General features: G+C 47.7%; 1 protein-coding gene across 1 annotated transcript; it reads left to right on the forward strand.

Annotated features, from left to right (window-relative positions):
* Positions 1-3802: 3802 nt before the first annotated feature.
* Positions 3803-20182, forward strand: LOC120703131 (protein CELLULOSE SYNTHASE INTERACTIVE 1-like). Its single transcript, XM_039987141.1, has 8 exons — positions 3803-4064; positions 4573-4707; positions 5958-6025; positions 6924-9972; positions 15509-18047; positions 18404-18858; positions 19490-19606; positions 19710-20182. The coding sequence occupies exons 2-8, from the start codon at positions 4642-4644 to the stop codon at positions 19848-19850; spliced, it is 6435 nt and encodes a 2144-aa protein (XP_039843075.1). The 5' UTR covers positions 3803-4064; positions 4573-4641; the 3' UTR covers positions 19851-20182.
* The last annotated feature ends 113 nt before the right edge of the window (positions 20183-20295 follow it).

The raw sequence follows: 20295 nt of genomic DNA on the forward strand, positions 1-20295 counted from the left end.
CTGATGGAAGCTAAAATAGCGGTAGGATCTTTTATATTCGAACTTCAGGCACATCTATTGTAAAGTTTTATAAATTATTTATGTATTTGAACTCGGCTCGTAAAACTTACTGTTCGTGTCGTGCTTGCTCTTGTATTTTTAAGTAATGTGTCGTGCTTGTACCATATGCGCCCACCTTCGCGTGCGACTACCGGTGTTGTTTCGATCGGGCCGTGGGTTGAGAAAGGATCGCCAAATTAAGCCGTTAAGTTAATGTGCCCGATGTGTTCAAATGACGGCCATTACGCTTAATTAGAGTTCTAATTTGGCGGTTCCGTCACACGCTCCATCCCACGAAGGAGAGCTCTTGCTCTTGTTCTTCAAAATCGGAAACATTTCCTGTAATGCGTCCACGTGGTGCGGTGGAGGTTCGCGAAAGAAATTCTCCACAGCTTGGCCCTCGCTTTGCCGGCTTGACAGTCGAGAGAGGGTCCAATGCTTGGCGATGGCTTCGCCTAAGGCCATTTGCAATGTTTAAATTGTTGTTGCTGTATGGATCCATGAACAGCCGGGCAGCTCGTACTTGTAACCTGCAAGACTGCAAGAGTATCCCGACTTTGGAGTGGGCAGCGGCAGAGTATCCAGAATTGCTGTTGCAGTGAACAGCTCGTACTAGCCCACGCTTCCGCGCGACGCCAGCTTCAGCTCGGCCTGCCGTCGCGTCGTCATGAACGGCGAAAGTGGGTTCCGGACAGTGCAGGGCTGGAGTTCCGGGGTGGAGCACGCGGCGGAAGATTCTATTCGGCGCAGGCGAGGCGAGGCGACAACTGTACGCGCACGTTCCATGACTCCATGAGGGCGGGCGTCCACCAACCACCGGGGCCCGGGAGCAGGGGAGGCCCCACGCCACATGCGCAGATGAGAAGAGAGAAAAAAAACAGAGAGGCGGAGCGCGGAGCGGACGAGCCATGCTCCTCCCCCGGGCGAGCGTGACTTGAGGGCACTGGATCGTCGGGCGCGTGGGCGCTAATCAGTGATCCACCGGGACAGCGGATGATCAGCCGGCGGTGGCGCTGCCCAAGACCAATAATCAGTTCGGCCACGTTTCAGAGAGGCGCCCACAGGTGACCCGGACCGGAACGGGGGCGAGCTCCGGGATCGCCTCGCCGCCCCCGCCGGCGCCGTGGGCGTGGGCGCTCCATCGTGTCCGCGAACGAAGTGGGACGGCGACTCGCGGGCGAGGCCACCGTTGTACGTTGAGGTCTGCTGGGTGGAAGTGGAGCATCTCGTCGCGCCGCTCTACCGGCGGGCCTTCGGTTGCTGCCGGAGACGGCCGCGTTCTCGCGGCACCCTGTTGCTGCCGCCGCATCTTGCGCCGTTGCGCACGCCGCGGCAGCAGTCCCCGCCCCTGTGGCCGTCGCGCGAACAGAGTTGACGGCTCGGAGAGTGCGCGGCGCGGCCACGGCGATCAGAAGGTGAGCGAGTAGCAAACCAGTTGGTGTAGGTCGTCAGCTGGAAGCGGGAATTTTAAAATGGAGGCCGATCCAGCCGAGAGATTGCTGGGCCGCTAGCCAAGCCAGCTAGCTTACCTTTTAGCCACGCCGTCATCGACTGTCGGTGCCACCTGCTGAGTTCCGTGCGCGGTGAAACGACAGCAGCAAGAAGGAGAAGAAGAGCATCGACTGTCTGATCGATCTGTGGATGCTTTCTCGGCTGCTATACAATCTGCTGTCGTCAACTGTGGATGTTCGAGTGCCTCTTTATTTTATTAAAAAAATGTGGATGTTAGAGAACATCTAAATCACTAAATGCACGCTAAATTCGCAAAACTCGGGAATCAGTGAGATGCATGTTGCAACACGAACCTTGAACACCCATAGTTTCGAATCTAGCGAACTGGCCACGGCTAGTGCGCCGTCCCACTCGTCCCCCGCCGTCCACATCAGATGACGCAGCGTACGCGCGCGCACCGCACGGCCACGTGCACTAAATACGGATCCGTTAATTCGTGAGGGCATTCCGACAGATTACTCATTCTTCTTCTCAACACAAAAAACTTGACGTTGTATTGACGAAGGTGCTCCAGCAGATTACCAATCTAATCTCCATTACTTATAAATTTTTGGTAATCACAAAAATACACCTCTCTCACTTAAGTAAAATGAATTTTTTCTATCCTAGGTGATTAGATTTTAGTAGTCTGCTGCAGCAACCATTAACTAAAACACAAAAATAGTTATTGATAATGAAGATAGAGTATGTTTTAGATATGAAGTATAAGTAATCTGTTGAAGATGCTATGAGCTCCGCGAGAATGGGCTAGTTAGGGTCGTCGGAGCTCCTCAATCCTCATCGTCGGCGAGCGATGTCCTGGCCGCGGGCGTAATGCGGTTGCGCTGTCCCATTCACCCAAAGAACGCCGTCGCCACCGGCCGTTAGGATGTCCACATCACCATCCATCCCGGAGGAAAAACGAGCCCCGCGAGCAAAGGCGTCACCGTGAATTCATTTCTCCTTTTTTTTTCTTGCGTGAGAGAATAAAAAGTTAGTTAGGACAAATTTTTTTGGAAGGATTAGTTAGGACAATATTAACACCCTGGTAATATATGTATAGATAGAGTGCTTGCAAAACAGAAGGACCATCAGACCATCAGCCGTTAGTCCAGATGTTACTGTTCCTTGTCTTGGAGCTACCATTTGGGATTGGGTCATTGGGGAGGTCACTACTGGCTTAACAACCTGACAAAGCGAGCTTAATCAACTTGGAGTCAATAATGGAGTAATCATCGTGCACATGGCTCATGGCCACGCCGAGCAGAGCCGGGGGTGCAGCGGCGAGGGGCTGCGCTGTCTTTTCGCTCGCAGCCGCGCGCAAGCATGGTCCAGCACCCTAACCTACTGATTAGGCAATCCGCGGCATAGCAAGAAACGAAAAAGAGACGCGATCCCCAGCAGAGGAAGGATCTAGCCTGCTTTTCCGCTTCAGAACTGTCAGAGTGAGTGGTGTCCATCACGGATCGTAATTGTTGTTTATTACTGCCTACTCAAGGCCTGGCTACATGATCAACTTGTACATGACTGTTTGTGGTAACACGACAGGGTAAAATGCATGACTCCCGGGCTCAGTTGATTAAGCTCCTAACATTTCAGTGTGCCCACTCAGTTGATTAATCAACAGTTGGTAAATTTTACAATTTTTTTATTTCTTTTCACTTGTCTTGGACTAGAAATCACAGCCCATAAACTGTTATTCCTAGTTTGGAAAAAATGTTTTACATCCTAGAAAAGGACACGACGGAGAGTTAAATAATCACTCGTCTTGGAGGAAAGAAAACAGTCATCATGTTCACGATCATTCTCCCAACATTTCAGTTTTCAAGGAAATGCCCAACTGTTGGTGCTCGATCCTCTCATGGGTCACTGATTTTACAGCTAATTCAGGAGTTGGCAGATACCTCTCCCACCTGTTGATTTTTTGTCTTGTGGAAGACGATCACAAAAAAACCCCTCTCCCCCTCCAGCGGCCAGCCCATGCAGACTGGCACTGATCAACCACCACCCTCAGGCCAGCGTATCGTGCTCCCTAATTAACTAATCCTCCCCTGCTCAATCTAATCACGAAAGCCCAACAACAAAAAAAGCTACAATATTGCACACTGACCCTCATTAACATGATAATCCTTGCTAAGTCCCTTTATCTGCTGAATGGGGCCTACTCCGCATGCAGCCGCACGGGGGTGTGTAGCCAATAAAATTGTTTGAGGGGCGAAACTACAAAAGTGGCACACCATGGCTGGCGGCAAGCCAGTTGCTTCCCCACTGCCACTGTCGGCGGTCGTTGGGAGGAGGAGAGCTCACTTGCTATATAAACGCCAAGCCCTTTTACGCCGCGGAAATTAGCGAAATTAAATCGCCCAGAAAAGAAAAAGGAAAGAGAGAGAGAGAGAGAGTAACAGACGCGCTGGGCGGCCTCTGTGTATGGGCGCCTCCCTCCCCGCTGGATCTGCGGCCGCGAGATAGCAGGGGGCGCCTCCCGTGAGATTGTTCGCAAAATCTCCCTCGCCGGCGCGGCGATTCCATGAGAGGTCGGCCACTCTCTCCCTCTGGCGGAACTGGTTTGAGTTCCCCGGATTTTTCGCGGCTTCTCTGAGCGTTTTTTTTTTGTCGGTGTTGGGGTCTGGGCGGCGCCGCGGCTGGCGTGCAGTAGTAACCGCTTCAGTGCAGCGCAGCGCAGCAGGTTTCGGTGCGGGGTTCGGTGGCAGGCTTCGGGGGTCGCGAGTGGTTGGTAGCGGCGGGGGACGCGTGATCTAGCTGCGGTGAGTGAGGAGCTCGCGGGGCAATCGCAGCCAAATGCTGCGATTCCGAGGAGCTGGTCTGATGGTTTTGCGCAATCGGGGAGTGTCCGACTCCACTTGGTAGCAATGGCGCCTCTCGCATTCGCATATGGTTGGATCTGGGATCACGCATCGCTACTTCGCTAGCCGCTTAAGCTCGATGCGAAATCTGGGGGTTAATTTGATGTATGGTCCGCTTGATTGGGTCGTCGTTGAGGTGGATCTGATTCCCGATTGTTTGCTCCCGTGTTGGTTTCAGGTTGAGAGCTCGGCACTGAGGAAGCGGATAGCCTGATCTGCTAGTCTCGCGGAGTTCTGACAGCTGACAATGGCGGCAGCACTGGCGTGGCGGTTCAATGGAACCAACGGCGGCAGCCATGGCGGCGCGGATCTGGTTGGTCTCCTCTCGGATTCTTGTGGTTCTCAGCTTGTTGATTGGTGGCCAGTCGCTTTCTCATGTTCATCAGACGAAATTGTGTTCTCCTGTTGCTTGAAAGGAATTGGTTGCTTTGTATGAGGTTTTGCTGCATCCATTTTGGATTTAACTGTGCGTAGTGTTACGGTATGATATGCTTCGAAAGTGAGATCAGTATTCAGTCCATTGGAAAAAAGTATTTCCCACGCATATTTGTGAAATATTTAAGCAGTGGGGTTTTCATGCTGTATTTTTTAAGGGTCCTTTTTTAAATCCAGTTAGCTAGGTCCATCAACTTGATAGTGAGCAGTAGTTTGAAAATCTGTCTTGAGAAACTTGGAAGCTCTTATGTCCTACGAACTCATCCTTTTTCAATAAGAAAACAAGGACATGCTCTTGTATAAATGATTTCAGTTAAAATGGGTTGAGCTGTTGAAAAGATCTTAGAGCTTTCTACAGATAACACAAGTGCTATTTTAATTGAAATTCATGCCATGTGTCTTCAGTATGTTACCTTTTGTCATCTATGACCATTGGAAAGAATTGGAAACTAGCATTGATGTAATGTAGCTACTTGGATGAAGTGATAGCACCCAGAAAATGCTTACTTGACTACACATCATTACTGCATCATTGCATCATCTTGATCTTTGAATCTCAGGTTTGCTATTTGTTTCGGATCGAAAATGCACCCTTTTCCTCTCTCCTTTGCTATGTTCCATCATTATTCCCTTAAGTCCTTTTTTTTGTGGGCTTGACTCTAAAATAAATTTCTTATTGTTTCATTTTTTAGTTTTTCTATTATCTGCCAAGTTTTCCTTTGTTAAAATTAAGCAATGATGAGTGTTTTAATATGCACCTTGGGCACATATTGTGATGTAGCAGGCTTTTGAGATGGCAAGATTGCTGTTATTCATGCTACTTTCAAAGATGCTGAGTCTCTTGTATCTAGTTTACAATTTGAAAAACAAACACATGCAGTCAATCTGATAGAACATTATTTAAGTTGAGCATCCACCTATTTCATAAGGCATTGTTTCCATTATTTGATACCTCTTAAGATTGCACTCTATTTTTGTGATTCAAGTGTCCATTTTCTGGAATATAGAATGTATGTATGGTCCAGTACATTCCGTGATGAGATATGAACTCATGTAAATTTCAGAAGTGATCTTTGAATTTTCACATCATGATTTCTTGATAATAACTGCTTCTGTTGTCATTAACAGGAAAGGCATGTGGACAAAGTTCAAGAATCAGAGCCACCAACTCCTATGTCAGTCATGAAAATGGGCAAGTAAGTTTTGACTCTGCTTCGCGGGGCACAGTGCAAATTTACGTAGTTATTAAGAGAGAAACGAGACTGGAGATTTTGATCTCTAACATGGCAGGTTCACTTGTCTAAAGTCCCCTATTGTTAGTTTTTTTTTAAAAAAGCAGGGTAGAGTTTCAATAACTTTCTCTTTAATATATATTCATATCATTCAATACAGTCACTGTTAGTCTTCAAGAGTGATCCAGCAAGTACTTCGATTTTTCTTTTCGTCCACTTAACAGATATGTGATTGTCTGCTCTTTAAAACAATTTAATTTGAGAAATAATTGTAGGAGAGCTTGCAACACTTGCTCCAACACATCACCAATATTGTGTTTCAGCAAAAGAGTATAAAAAAATACACTGGCATCAAAGTGCTCTTTGGTGAGAAATTAGCCAGCATGATTTCATTTCACAGATTGAACAACTTTATGCATGTCTTTTTGTTGAAGTTTGTAATGGTTAGTTGCCCTAATTCTAGAATGGCAAGAGAGTGGTCGGAGTATATACCTACAGTGGTATATCAACTAGATTTTACAGGATACTGATAGCCAACTAAGAATACTATTGGGACACACTAATTGCCATGCTATAATTACTCTATATGCAATGCAAATTTACCAGTACTAATAATAATGAAATTATTAATCTGTGGATTGCTAGTTTATAATCTCTTGCGCTGTGTTAGAATGGACATTGGGTTGTGTGAATATTTATATCAGCCAATCCTTTATGAGCTTTTTTACCAGAAAAATATTTCAAGTAATTCACCTCAATCATGCATCTTTTAGTATCACTCTTCCTAATATGCCTAAAATTGTGCTCACGCAATGCGTAGGAGCTGATTGAGATTCAGAGCCTTATAATTCTGTATCTGCAGGAACCGAGTTAATGTGGAGGATGAGGAGACGCTTTCAAGTGTTGCTCATTGTATTGAGCAGTTACGGCAGAGTTCTTCATCCACTCAAGAGAAAGAAAGCTCTTTGAAGCAGTTATTAGATCTTGTTCAAACACGTGATACTGCATTTGGAGCTGTTGGGTCACATTCACAGGCCGTTCCAATTCTTGTATCTCTTCTTAGGTCTGGACCATCTGGAGTTAAGATGCTGGCTGCCACTGTTCTTGGGTCTCTTTGCAAGGAAGACGAATTAAGGGTGAAAGTCCTACTTGGTGGTTGCATCCCACCATTGCTTGCTCTTCTCAGATCAAAGTCAGCTGAAAGCCAAACTGCAGCTGCCAAAACCATCTATGCAGTTTCACAAGGTGGGATAAGGGATCATGTCGGATCAAAGATTTTCTCAACAGAAAATGTTGTTCCAGTACTATGGGAGCAGCTTAAAATTAGTCTCAAGAATGAGAGTTTGGTGGATGGCCTTCTAACTGGAGCGCTGAAGAATTTATCAAAAAACACAGAGGGGTTTTGGTCAGCAACTGTGCAATGTGGCGGAGTTGATATACTTGTAAAGCTGGTCAGTTCAGGAAATACAAACACCCTTGCAAATGCTTGCTATCTTCTTGGGTCTTTGATGATGGAAGACTCTTCTGTTTGTTCTAAAGTTTTATCTGGAGAAACAACAAAGCAGCTCCTAAAGTTACTTGGTCCTGGAAATGAAACTTCCATAAGAGCTGAAGCTGCTGGGGCTCTCAAGTCCCTTTCTGCACAGAGTAAAGAGGCCAGGCGTCAGATAGCTAATTCTAATGGTATTCCTGCTCTTATAAATGCTACTATTGCTCCATCAAAAGAGTTCATGCAAGGTGAATCTGCTCAAGCATTGCAAGAGAATGCAATGTGTGCATTAGCAAATATATCTGGTGGTTTATCTTTTGTAATCTCAAGCCTTGGTGAGAGTCTCGAGTCATGCTCTTCACCTGCACAGATTGCAGATACTCTTGGTGCATTGGCCTCAGCCTTGATGATATATGACACAAATGCGGAATCTATCAGTGCTTCTGATCCTCTTGACATTGAGAAAACACTGTTGAAGCAGTTTAAGCCTAAGGTGCCCTTCCTTGTGCAGGAACGCATAATTGAAGCTTTGGCTAGCTTGTATAGTAACCCGGTTCTCTGCAAGACGCTAGCAGATTCTGATGCGAAACGCTTGCTTGTTGGTTTAATAACCATGGCAGGTACTGAGGTACAAGATGACCTCACGAAATCACTTTTTGCTCTCTGCAAGAAGGACTGTGATCTATGGCAAGCTCTGCAAGGTCGTGAAGGTGTTCAGCTATTGATTTCGTTACTTGGTCTTTCCTCAGAACAGCAGCAGGAATGTGCTGTTGCTCTGCTTGCTCTTCTATCAAAGGAGAATGATGAGAGCAAATGGGCTATCACTGCAGCTGGTGGCATACCTCCTCTTGTACAAATTTTAGAAACCGGATCTCCAAAAGCTAAAGAAGATTCAGCAATCATCCTTGGCAATTTATGCAATCACAGTGAAGACATAAGAGCATGTGTTGAAAGTGCAGATGCTGTTCCTGCTTTACTATGGCTTCTGAAAAATGGAAGCGATAATGGTAAGGAGATAGCTTCTAAAACACTGAATCATCTCATCCATAAGTCAGATACAGGAACTATTAGTCAGTTATCTGCTCTTTTGACAAGCGAACAACCTGAGTCAAAAGTTTATGTTCTGGATGCTTTGAAAAGCTTGCTCTCTGTTGCACCACTCAATGATATTCTACATGAGGGAAGTGCTGCAAATGATGCGGTTGAGACAATGATTAAAATTCTTAGCTCACCCAAGGAAGAAACTCAGGCTAAATCAGCATCTGCTCTTGCTGGTCTATTTCATTGCCGCAAGGACCTCCGAGAAACTCATATTGCTGTGAAAACACTTGGGTCAGTTATGAAGTTGCTTGATATTCAGTCTGACAAAATACTAATGGGTGCATCATGTTGTCTAGCTGCCATTTTTCTTTCAATCAAGCAAAACAAAGAGGTTGCTGCAATTGGACGGGATGCTTTATCTCCAATGGTCTCACTTGCAAATTCTTCTGTTATTGAAGTAGCAGAACAAGCGACCAGAGCTTTGGCTAATCTTTTTCTTGATCAGGAATTATCTCTCCAGGTGTCTTTTGAAGAAATTCTCTTCCGTGTAACACGTGTGCTAAGAGAGGGAACTATTGATGGAAGAACTCATGCAGCTGCAGCAATAGCTCGTCTTTTACAGTGTCGAACTATTAACCAGCTGCTTTCAGATGCTATTAACCGCTCTGGGTGTGTCCTTGCTCTAGCTGGGCTCTTGGAAGCTGCCAATGGTGAAGCTGCTGCAACATCAGAAGTTCTTGATGCATTGGTGCTATTATCACGATCAAAGGCGTCAAGTGGGCACACCAAGGCTCCCTGGGCAGTTCTTGCAGAAAATCCCCACACGATACTTCCCCTTGTTTCATGTATAGCTGATGCTGCTCCCTCCTTACAAGATAAAGCCATAGAAGTTGTGGCAAGACTGTGTTCCGACCAACATGATGTTGTGGGTGGTTTGGTTTCTGAAACTCCAGGTTGCATGCCATCAATCACATGGCGAGTCATTGGCTCTAACATGCTTAAAGTTAAAGTTGGTGGATGTGCTCTTCTTGTTTGTGCAGCAAAAGAGTGTTGTCAGAAGCAGAAAGAGATTCTGAATGATTCAAGTCTATATATTCAATTAATTCATTCTTTAATTGGTATGATCCATATGGCAAACACGCCTGCTGAAAGTGGCAGTGGTGATAGCATAGCAGATATTAGGATATCCAGACACTCCAAAGAAAACAACAGTGATGGTGAAACTGTGTGCCGTACTGCTGTAATCTCAGGCAACATGATTCCACTATGGCTTCTTGCTGTCTTTTCTCGTCATGACAGCAAAACAAGAGCAGAGATCCTAGAAGCTGGAGCAGTTGAAATGCTCACTGAGAAGATTTCACAAAATGCATTCCAATATGTGGTATGTTAATGCTATTTGTTTTCATTACTTCTGTAATCCTTTGTAGTTGGTACATGAATGCTAGTTGTCTCTTATGCTTCAATAATTTTACGCAAACTATGATTATAGCTAGTATAGTTTAGTTAGCTCCCTAGAACAGTCTTTCTGCTTTACATTGTTGGTTAATTTGGTAACACCAATAGTCCAATATATTATTATACTCCCTCCGTTCCAAATTATAGGTCGTTTTGGCTTTTCTACATACATAAATTTTGCTGTGCACAGACATATGCTATGTCTAGATACGTAGCAAAAACTATGTATCTGAATTTGCTAAAACGACCTGCAATTTTTTTTCTCGAACACGCAGGAGAGCTGCGAATCTTTGTATTAAGAGGAAAAAAGGGTTGGTCCAATTACAATAGACAACACATCACCTTGGACCAGAGTGAGGGCTGCAAACTCAGTAGACTGTTACAAAAAAGAGCCTAGGACCTGACCACACAGCACCTAACGTCCTAAACTTGCTCAATCACCCTTCCTGGGTTCAGGGCAGCAAGCCCCTTAGCCCCAGCAAACCTCCAAAGCAGGGATTCATCCTTGAAATCCTGGAGTGCCCGCAGCAGATTTGGGGTCATCCCATCAAAGACACATGCATTCCTATGTTTCCATAGAATCCAAGCTCCAAGAATGCATAGGGAGTTGAAGCCCTTCCTATGCTGTTTCTGTAATTTCTTCCAAGACCTTCTCCGCCAATCAGCAAACGACCTGCAATTTGGAATGGAGGGAGTACGTTAATGTCATAATTTTCCAAGCGATTATGTGGAAAAAAGTTTTGGTTTCAGAAACTCATTAATGCTTGTCTAGAGTAATCAAGTTATGAGAACCACTAAAAAAAACTCGACCCGGTGGGGTCATAGGTGGGGTATGACGGTCCCAACCGTAAGTTATGAGAACCTCACTAAGAGTTAAAGTAATTGTAGGAGAGGATAATTGATTGTATTCCTCCAAACCCTAGAAGGATAATGGATTGTATTCCTCCAAACCCTAGAAAGGTGGGATATATAGATCCTATACATGGGCCTCTATACATGGGCTCACATATACACCAACACCCCCCCGCAGTCTGAACTACCGGCTACAGAGAGGAGATGACACTCTGAAGCAACTGTTGACTGGAGGCTGTGGACACAATGTCATCGACATAGAGCAGCAGATATGCAGTCTCATCCCCACGGCGGTAGATGAAGAGAGACGTGTCAGACTTGGCCTCGGTGAACCCCAATGTCAGCAAGAACATAGCGAACCGAGAGTACCAAGCCCGAGGAGCCTGCTTCAGACCATAGAGAGACTTGTTGAGTCGGCAGACCATATCCGGATGACTCGAGTCCACAAATCCCGCTGGCTGAGAGCAGTAGACAGTCTGTGACAGAGTGTCGTGAAGAAACGCATTCTTCACGTCCAGCTGGTGCACAGGCCAGGAGCGCGAGAGCGCAAGCGAGAGGACCGTGCGCACAGTAGCAGGCTTCACCACTGGGCTGAAGGTCTCATCATAGTCCACACCAGATCGCTGAGTGAACCCCCGGAGAACCCAGCGGGCCTTGTAGCGCTCCAGTGTGCCATCAGCCCGACGCTTATGCGTCCAGATCCACTTGCCAGTCACCACATTGCAACCAGACGGACGTGGCACGAGGTCCCACGTCTGGTTGGCAAGAAGAGCCGCGTACTCCTCTTCCATCGCCCGACGCCAGTGAGGATCCGCTAAGGCGTCGCGGACAGAGGAGGGTACCGGAGAGACCCGCGGCTCTCCCTCGGTAGCGGAGTCGCGGCCTGAGACGCCATCCGCCGAATCACCATGGGATGGATATGCTGAGGATCCCGATGGATGACTGGCGGGTGGTACACCGCCGGCTCGACTCGAGAGCGAGTCGGCGGAGGCGGCGGCTCCGGCGTAGGAGCCTCCGGAGCCGGAGGCGGTGCCGGTGTCGGCGCCGAACGACGCCGGTACACCTGCACCGGCTGAGCGTACCGCGCAGGTGCAGGGGAAGGCACCGGGGCCGCGCGTGGCGCAGCAGGAGACACCGGGTCTGCGCGCGACACGATCGGAGGTCCGGGGGCCGCGCGTGGCACAGCAGGGATCACCGGAAGCGGCGCTGGTGTGCCGGGAAAACCTGCAGGGAAATGACAGACAGGAAAAGGTGGCTGAACCACCGGGTCAGTCGGAAACAGAGACTCCAGCTCGGGGTCAGGAGAAGGTGTGGAGTAGGGGAAATCCGACTCGTCAAACACAACGTGTCGGGAGATCAGGATGCGGCGAGAGGTGAGGTCAAAGCATCGGTACCCCTTGTGGTTAGGGGAGTAACCAAGGAACACACAACGAGTCGAGCGGGGCGCTAGCTTGTGAGGAGGGGTACCGAAAAGAGCGTGGTGTGGAGTGGGAGCAGGAGAAGCAGTGGACGGAAGGCGGTTAAGCAAGTAGGTGGCGGTGTGGATGCTCTCAGCCCAGAAGCGCGGGGGCAGAGAGGCCTGGATCAGAAGAGTGCGCACGACGTTGTTCGTCGTGCGAATCATCCGCTCAGCCTTGCCGTTCTGGGGAGAAGTATACGGACAAGACATACGCAGCTGAATACCCCGAGAGAGGAAGAAAGAACGGGAGGTGGAGTTGTCGATTTCACGCCCGTTGTCACACTGGACGGCCTTAATGGTGAGGCCGAACTGAGTGGACACCCAGGCGAAGAAGTGGATGAGGGTGGAAAAGGTCTCAGACTTGGCGCGCAAAGGAAAAGTCCAAGAGTAGTGCGAGAAATCATCGACCACCACCAGATAGTACTTATAGCCAAAAGACTGAGAATAAGAGAGGTCCACAGGTCACAGTGAACAAGATCAAAGGCATGCGTCGCATGCGAAGAAGAGGAAGAAAAAGGGAGCCTAACATGACGACCGAGCTGGCACGCATGGCAGAGGGGCTCAGCAGGAGCCCTAGTACCAGGAACATCGGTACTACGACTGAGCTGAGCCAGAATGTCGCGGCCAGGGTGACCAATGCGGCGGTGCCAGGTGGTGGAAAACAGCGTCGCGGCAAAAGCGGCAGACCAAGACGGCCAGGGCGAAGAAGAAGGCGAGAGTGGTGCAGCGGAAGAAGGAAGGCGAAGGGTGTAAAGGGGCCCCGTGCTGTCACACCGGAGTAGCGGACGCCGGGAGGCCGAATTCTTTACAGTGAGGCCAGAAGAGTCAAACTCGATGGAACAAGAATTATCAGCTGTAAACTGACGAATAGAAAGAAGGTTATGAACCATCTAAGGAGCAACAAGGACATTGGGAAGAAAAGAACCAGAAGCAGAACCCACGGTGGTGACAAGAAGGCAAGACCCGTCACCAACCATGATAGAAGAAGGACAAGAGGGATGTGGGGGTCGGACAGAAGTGAGGATACCGACATCTGGGGTGGTGTGGAAGGAGGCACCCGAGTCGGCGATCCACTCGGTGCTGACCGGCGGCGTTCGCCCCATGGTGCTGAAGGACGGTGCCAGTGCGGCCTGGTCCCACCCCCCAGGCCAGGTCGGCTGCTGGCTGGGTGGAGCGGGCGGGGTCCAGAACGGCGCGAACAAGGGAGTAGCAGCGGCGAGCATGGACGCCGGCTGGGGCTGAAGACGAGCCCCCCCCCTGACCCTGAACCGGCCACATCGGGATGTGCCCTCCAGGGCCAGGAGCAGGAGTGGGAGTCGGAGTCGGCTTCAGAGTGCCCCGAGCACCACCACCACGTCCCCTCCACCGACGACGCCCTCGGCCTCCCCCAGAGGGCGGAGCCTGGTGGGAGGACGAAGCGCCGTGCTCGGTGAACGGGACGACGGGCGGGACAAGGAAGTAGGGCTTCTCCGCGGCGGCGAGGGAGGCGGCGGCCCGCGCGGCCTGCGCGGCAGCGAGGGAGGCGGTGGCCCGCGCGGCGTGTGCGGCGGGCGCGACAGCGGCCTGCGACTCGGCGAGGTAGCGCGCGGAGGCGGCGGCCTGGGGCCACGGCCGCGCCATGCCGTGAGTAGGGGCGGCGACGGCGACCCAGGGGGCCAGGTGCAGCACCAGCGGCGGTGGCCAGGGGCAGCCCTGGGCGGGCGCGCTCCAGCTTGGGCCTGTACTGGGCTGCTGGCCCGCGTAGCAGCGCTGGCCACCCACCCCGAGCGCGAGCGCTCGCCCCCCCCCCCCCCCAGGGGCCGGATCGGGCGGTGGCCAGGTCCCCCGTGGCAGCGGCGGCGGCCGTGCTCGCGCCCCCAGATCCTGCGCCGCCAGGGACGGCGGCCAGTGCGGCGGCGGCGGCGCCCCCTGCCCAGGAAGAGGATCCAGGGGCAGAGGCGCCAAGGACGGCGGCCAACGCGGCGGATCCAGGGGCAGGGGCGCCAGCCCCGGCGGCGGCAGCACCTCCACCCCAGCGCCGGCGACCACGGCCCCCGCGCGGCTCCAGGTGGCGGCAGCGGCAGCAGGAGCAGAGGAAGGGGCCCAGGCGGCGGCGGCGGCAGGAGCAGAGGAAGGGGCCCAGGCGGCGCGTGGAGCAGAGGAAGGGGCGGCGGCCCACGCGGCGCACGGAGCAGAGGAGGGAAGGAGGAGAGGGGAAGGGAGGAGGAGGCCGGCGGCGCCGGCTGCTGCTGGCGGCTGGAGAGAGAGGAGAGAGGTGAGAGAGACCTAAGCTAATGATACCATGTAGGAGAGAATAATGGATTGTATTCCTCCAAACCCTAGAAGGGTGGGATATATAGATCCTATATATGGGCCTCTAGATGGGCCTCTATACATGGGCTCACATATACACTAACAGTAATTATTGGTATACTGGAGTATCTTTGACCAAATTGGTTGTAAGGATTTCATCTATTTTTTACATAGAAAAAATAGTTTAATTTGGACAGTGTAATAAATTTGGATACTTAATAATGGATTGTACTTACCTCTATAATTGGGGGGAGTTATTGGTGTTGTCTGTGCACAATCTTTGCCAAATAGATATTATGTTGGTTGGTTCAGCCAATCTGCTTCTACTTCTGTTCTTAATTACGTTAATATGTCTTATAAGCCGATGCACGGATAACATGCTGGTCAATCTGATTTATTTATTCCACTCGATACTCATGATATATTCAGTACTGCAATGACATCTGAATATTTGATGAAGTTCTATTTGGCATTTCATTATTCATTCTATAAGTCAGCTTATCTCCTTTGCTTAAAGACTTCAAAATCAGACATGACCAGAAGTAAATTTGAATTGTGTGAATTGTTTCATCTTATTATTGGTTGGATACCATAACTATCACATGTTTACTTATTTGGCATTTGTACATAAGGGCATTAAGTATCTTTTTTTATATATAAAAAATAAGTTTAACATTGGAAATGCCTAAAATCATTTTCATATGGAATGTCCATGCTGCAAGTATCTGTCGGAATTCATATTCTACTGTCAGTTTTGCTTATCCACTATTTATTCCCTTCCTGCATGTAGCTTTTTAAGTTTGTTTTGATTTTCTGCAAGTCTGTGACCGCCCTTACATATGTTTGTGTTCTTTGTCAGGGTGAAGAAGATAGCACCTCATGGGTCTGTTCCTTGCTTCTTGCTTTACTATTCCAAGAAAGAGAAATAATTCGATCAAACTCAGCATTGCACTCCATTCCTGTGCTCTCAAACTTGTTAAGATCAGATGAGCCAGCATACAGGTACTTTGCTGCACAAGCTTTGTCAAGTCTGGTCTGCAATGGTAGCAGAGGAACTCTTCTGGCTGTTGCTAATTCTGGTGCAGCCATTGGACTTATATCTTTGCTTGGATGCGCTGATGTTGATATAGCTGATCTTTTGGAGCTATCAGAGGAATTCATGTTGGTGCCTAATCCTGATCAAATTGCGTTAGAGAGGCTGTTCAGAGTTGATGATATCAGGGTTGGTGCAACTTCCAGAAAATCTATTCCTCTTCTTGTGGATCTACTTAAACCCATTCCTGAAAGACCTGGTGCTCCTTTCTTGGCCTTGGGTCTTCTGACTCAATTGGCAGTTGATTGCCCCCAAAACATGCTGCTAATGGCTGAAGCTGGAATCCTAGAAGCACTTACCAAATATCTATCTCTTAGCCCACAAGATGCAACTGAAGAAGCTACAACTGAATTGCTGGGCATTCTCTTCAGTAGTGCAGAAATAAGGCACCATGAGTCAGCACCTGGTGTTGTTAACCAACTTGTAGCAGTCCTCCGTCTAGGAGCAAGGAATTCACGTTACAGTGCTGCAAAGGCATTAGAGAGCTTGTTTTGTGCTGACCATGTGAGGAACAGTGAGTCAGCTAGGCAGGCTATTCAACCACTTGTGGAGATTCTGAGTACTGGCATGGAGAGGGAGCAGCATGCAGCTATATCAGCCCTTGTTAGGCTTCTCTGTGACAATCCCTCAAGAGCACTTGCGGTTGCAGATGTTGAGATGAATGCTGTGGATGTTCTGTGCCGTATTCTTTCTTCCGACTGTTCAGCGGAGTTGAAAGGAGATGCTGCAGAACTATGCTGTGTTCTATTTGCAAATACAAGGATCCGTTCAACAATGGCGGCAGCACGTTGTGTGGAACCCCTGGTCGGTTTACTGGTTAGCGAAGCGAACCCTGCCCAGCTTTCTGTGGTTCGTGCATTGGATAGGGTTCTAGATGATGAGCAGCTGGCAGAATTAGTGGCAGCACATGGAGCTGTTGTTCCTCTTGTCGGTCTTTTGTATGGCAGAAACTACATGCTTCATGAGGCGGTTGCTAGAGCTTTGGTGAAACTTGGAAAGGATAGACCAGCTTGCAAATTGGAAATGGTGAAAGCTGGTGTAATTGAGAGTATTCTTGATATTCTCCATGACGCTCCAGATTTTCTTTGCATTGCATTGGCGGAAATGCTTCGGATTTTGACAAACAATGCTAGCATAGCAAAAGGTCCATCTGCAGCCAAAGTAGTACAGCCTCTTTTCTCTTTGCTCTCTAAGGCAGACATGGGTCCTGAAGGGCAGTATAGCGCTTTGCAGGTTCTTGTTAATATATTGGAGCATCCTGAATGCCGCGCTGATTATAACTTGACACCTCGCCAAACTATTGAGCCAGTCATTACCCTATTGAATTCATCCCCACCAGCTGTGCAACAATTAGCTGCAGAACTCCTATCCCATCTTCTTTTAGAAGACCACCTCCAGAAGGATACAATAACAGAGCAAGCTATCACTCCTCTTATTCAAGTTCTTTCATCAGGTTTGCCAAATCTACAGCAGAGAGCTATAAAAGCTCTTGCCAACCTGGCAATAGCCTGGCCAAATACAATTGCAAAGGAGGGTGGTGTTTTCGAGTTGTCCAAGGTTTTGTTGCAATCTGACCCACCTTTGCCTCATGTTGTGTGGGAATCTGCAGCATCCGTATTATCTAGCATTTTGCAGTACAGTACTGAGTTTTTCCTTGAGGTTCCTGTTGCAGTACTAGTGCAGTTGCTGAGGTCAGGAACGGAAAGCACTGTTGTTGGTGCTTTGAATGCCTTGCTTGTATTGGAGAGTGATGATTCAACAAGTGCAGAAGCAATGGCTGAAAGTGGTGCTGTGGAAGCATTGCTAGATCTCCTGAGGAGTCATCAATGTGAGGAAACTGCTGCCAGACTCATTGAGGCTTTGCTTAACAATGTAAGAATTAGGGAGGCGAAGGCTGCTAAAAATGCTGTTGCACCTTTGTCCATGTACCTTCTGGATCCACAGACACAGTCTCAACAAGGAAGATTGCTTGCTGCTCTTGCTCTTGGAGATCTGTTCCAAAACGAAGGTCTTGCTCGTTCTACTGATGCTGTTGCAGCATGCCGTGCTTTGGTTAATCTCCTCGAAGATCAGCCAACTGAAGAGATGAAAGTGGTAGCAATTTGTGCCTTGCAGAATCTAGTCATGTACAGCCGAGCAAATAAGAGAGCAGTTGCTGAATCTGGTGGTGTCCAGGTCCTGCTTGACCTTATCAGTTCAAGCAATCCTGACACTTCTGTTCAGGCAGCAATGTTTGTCAAACTTCTGTTCAACAATCACACTATACAAGAGTATGCAACCAGTGAAACAGTGAGAGTTATAACTGGTAAAATAATATTCCTTTCTTGTATCTGTCATATTCATTTTGCATATTAATGTCACTATTATCCAATATGCCTGTCATAATAAAGATGTTAATATCCATGTTCAGCATTAAATATAAGTAAGTTCTAGGTAATATGTAGCAAATACTGGAATTGAGGTCCTCATATTTGTGAAGTTCACAGTTACTTTTCCAGTTCCAATCTGAGTTTAATTTTTTGCAATTATTAAGCAGAACAGTTGGTTTTGTGTTTAATCAGCTAAAACTAAAAAGTAAGCTAAATTTCTTCTGGCAACCTGGAACATATTTTTGTCATGATACCCAGAGTGCATGTATCTAATGTGGATTTTTGCCTGCAGCTTCTATTGAGAAGGATATATGGGCATCTGGAAGTGCTAATGAGGAGTATCTTAAAGCACTTAACGCTTTACTTAGCAATTTCCCTCGTCTAAGGGTCACTGAACCTGCTACATTATGCATTCCTCATCTTGTAACGTCCCTTAAAACTGGTTCTGAGGCAACTCAAGAAGCAGCACTGGATTCACTATATCTTCTCAGGCAAGCTTGGTCAGCTTGCCCAGCTGAAGTATTCAAAGCTCAGTCTGTGGCTGCCTCTGAGGCTATTCCTTTACTTCAGTACTTGATACAGTCTGGCCCACCCCGGTTTCAAGAAAAAGCAGAACTGCTTCTTCAGTGCTTGCCCGGGACACTTACAGTTACCATAAAGCGCGGCAACAATCTAAGACAATCAGTTGGAAATCCTAGTGCATTCTGCAAGCTTACTCTTGGAAATAATACGCCGAGGCTGACAAAGGTATGCATCTCTGACCATTAAATAACTTGCTACAGCCTACATTTATTTTTTTCTTGGCATGTTTCTTTTCCAATTAGTTTTATGTCCATTTCTATTCCGGGCCACTGATGCAAAATCCGACAGCTGTCTATTGAGCTCGGACAATGCTGTGCGGAGAATAGTGCTCATTGTGCTTTATGTGATGGGCCTAACTGGAATTTCCTTTTTAAGGCATATTATTTCATTACTTAGTCCTACTGCTCCTGATTCTTAGGCCTGTGAACTGTGAAGTGTTTAAATTTAACTATTTGGGTGTACCAGGTCATGACTTGAATAAACTAAGCTCCAGTTCTTAGAACGTTCTTCTGGGAAGTTACAGATTAACTTGTGAACAGCATCACAGTTAAAATTGGTAGTCAGATAACTCCATAGTTTCACATAGTTTCACTGCCTACAGCAAAGCATATTGAATGGTAGTCCATTTTGCTATATGAACAATGTGTGCCTATAATCGATGCATCTGCTAGTTTTCTTCTTAATAGTGAACTGGCAAGCCATTCACCTCACACTACACCTGGCTGGCTGGCTTTGAACATTCTAGTTTTATTGGGTGTAAGCGTTGTTGACCTAACTTGTATGACTTCATACACAGATTGTATCCACTGGCGCAACTCCTGAATGGGATGAAGCCTTTGCATGGGCCTTTGACAGCCCTCCCAAAGGCCAGAAACTCCATATCTCCTGCAAAAACAACAGCAAATTTGGAAAGGTATGAAAACATAGGAGATTTATTACATTGAGTATCTTTGATTCCTTTTATGGTCCATGTCATTCTGATTGGATCCTCAAATCTCTCCGATTTGTGGTTGCAGAAATCATTTGGGAAAGTGACGATCCAAATCGACCGGGTTGTGATGCTGGGCTCAGTCGCGGGCGAGTACACCCTGCTACCCGAGAGCAAAAGCGGTCCCAATAGAAACCTGGAAATCGAGTTCCAGTGGTCAAACAAATAACTGTATACCTACATAATTTAGCTGTTCTTGTGTAATTAAAAGTTCTATAAGAGGTCCAGAGTGGTTTCTTGTTTTGTCCTCTGCTAAAGGTTACCCAGTTTGTGCATCATTGTAAATAGCAGGCAGAGAAAAGTTGTCATTTGTCGCACCTTTTTTCAGTGAGATATAAACAGATGAGTTCTCAGATGTTTTGTACTGATTGTAACAGGATTCATTCGTTTATTTTTTTTTCTTACCCCGGGATTTTGTCTCTGTAAAGGGTGTAAACAGAATAAGTATATGCTGTGGTTAGGTTCTGTCATACGGAATGGAATTCTGCCGTTCATAACCAATGTCTGTTACTAAGTTTCTTTGCCATGTTTGTTCTCGTGGTGAGGATGCATGCAGACCGATGGCTACTGAATGCTCAATTGATCATGCTATTGTGACCGGTTCGAGAATAGTT

Source organism: Panicum virgatum, chromosome 4K, assembly GCF_016808335.1.
Source record: "Panicum virgatum strain AP13 chromosome 4K, P.virgatum_v5, whole genome shotgun sequence".
NCBI lineage: Eukaryota > Viridiplantae > Streptophyta > Magnoliopsida > Poales > Poaceae > Panicum > Panicum virgatum.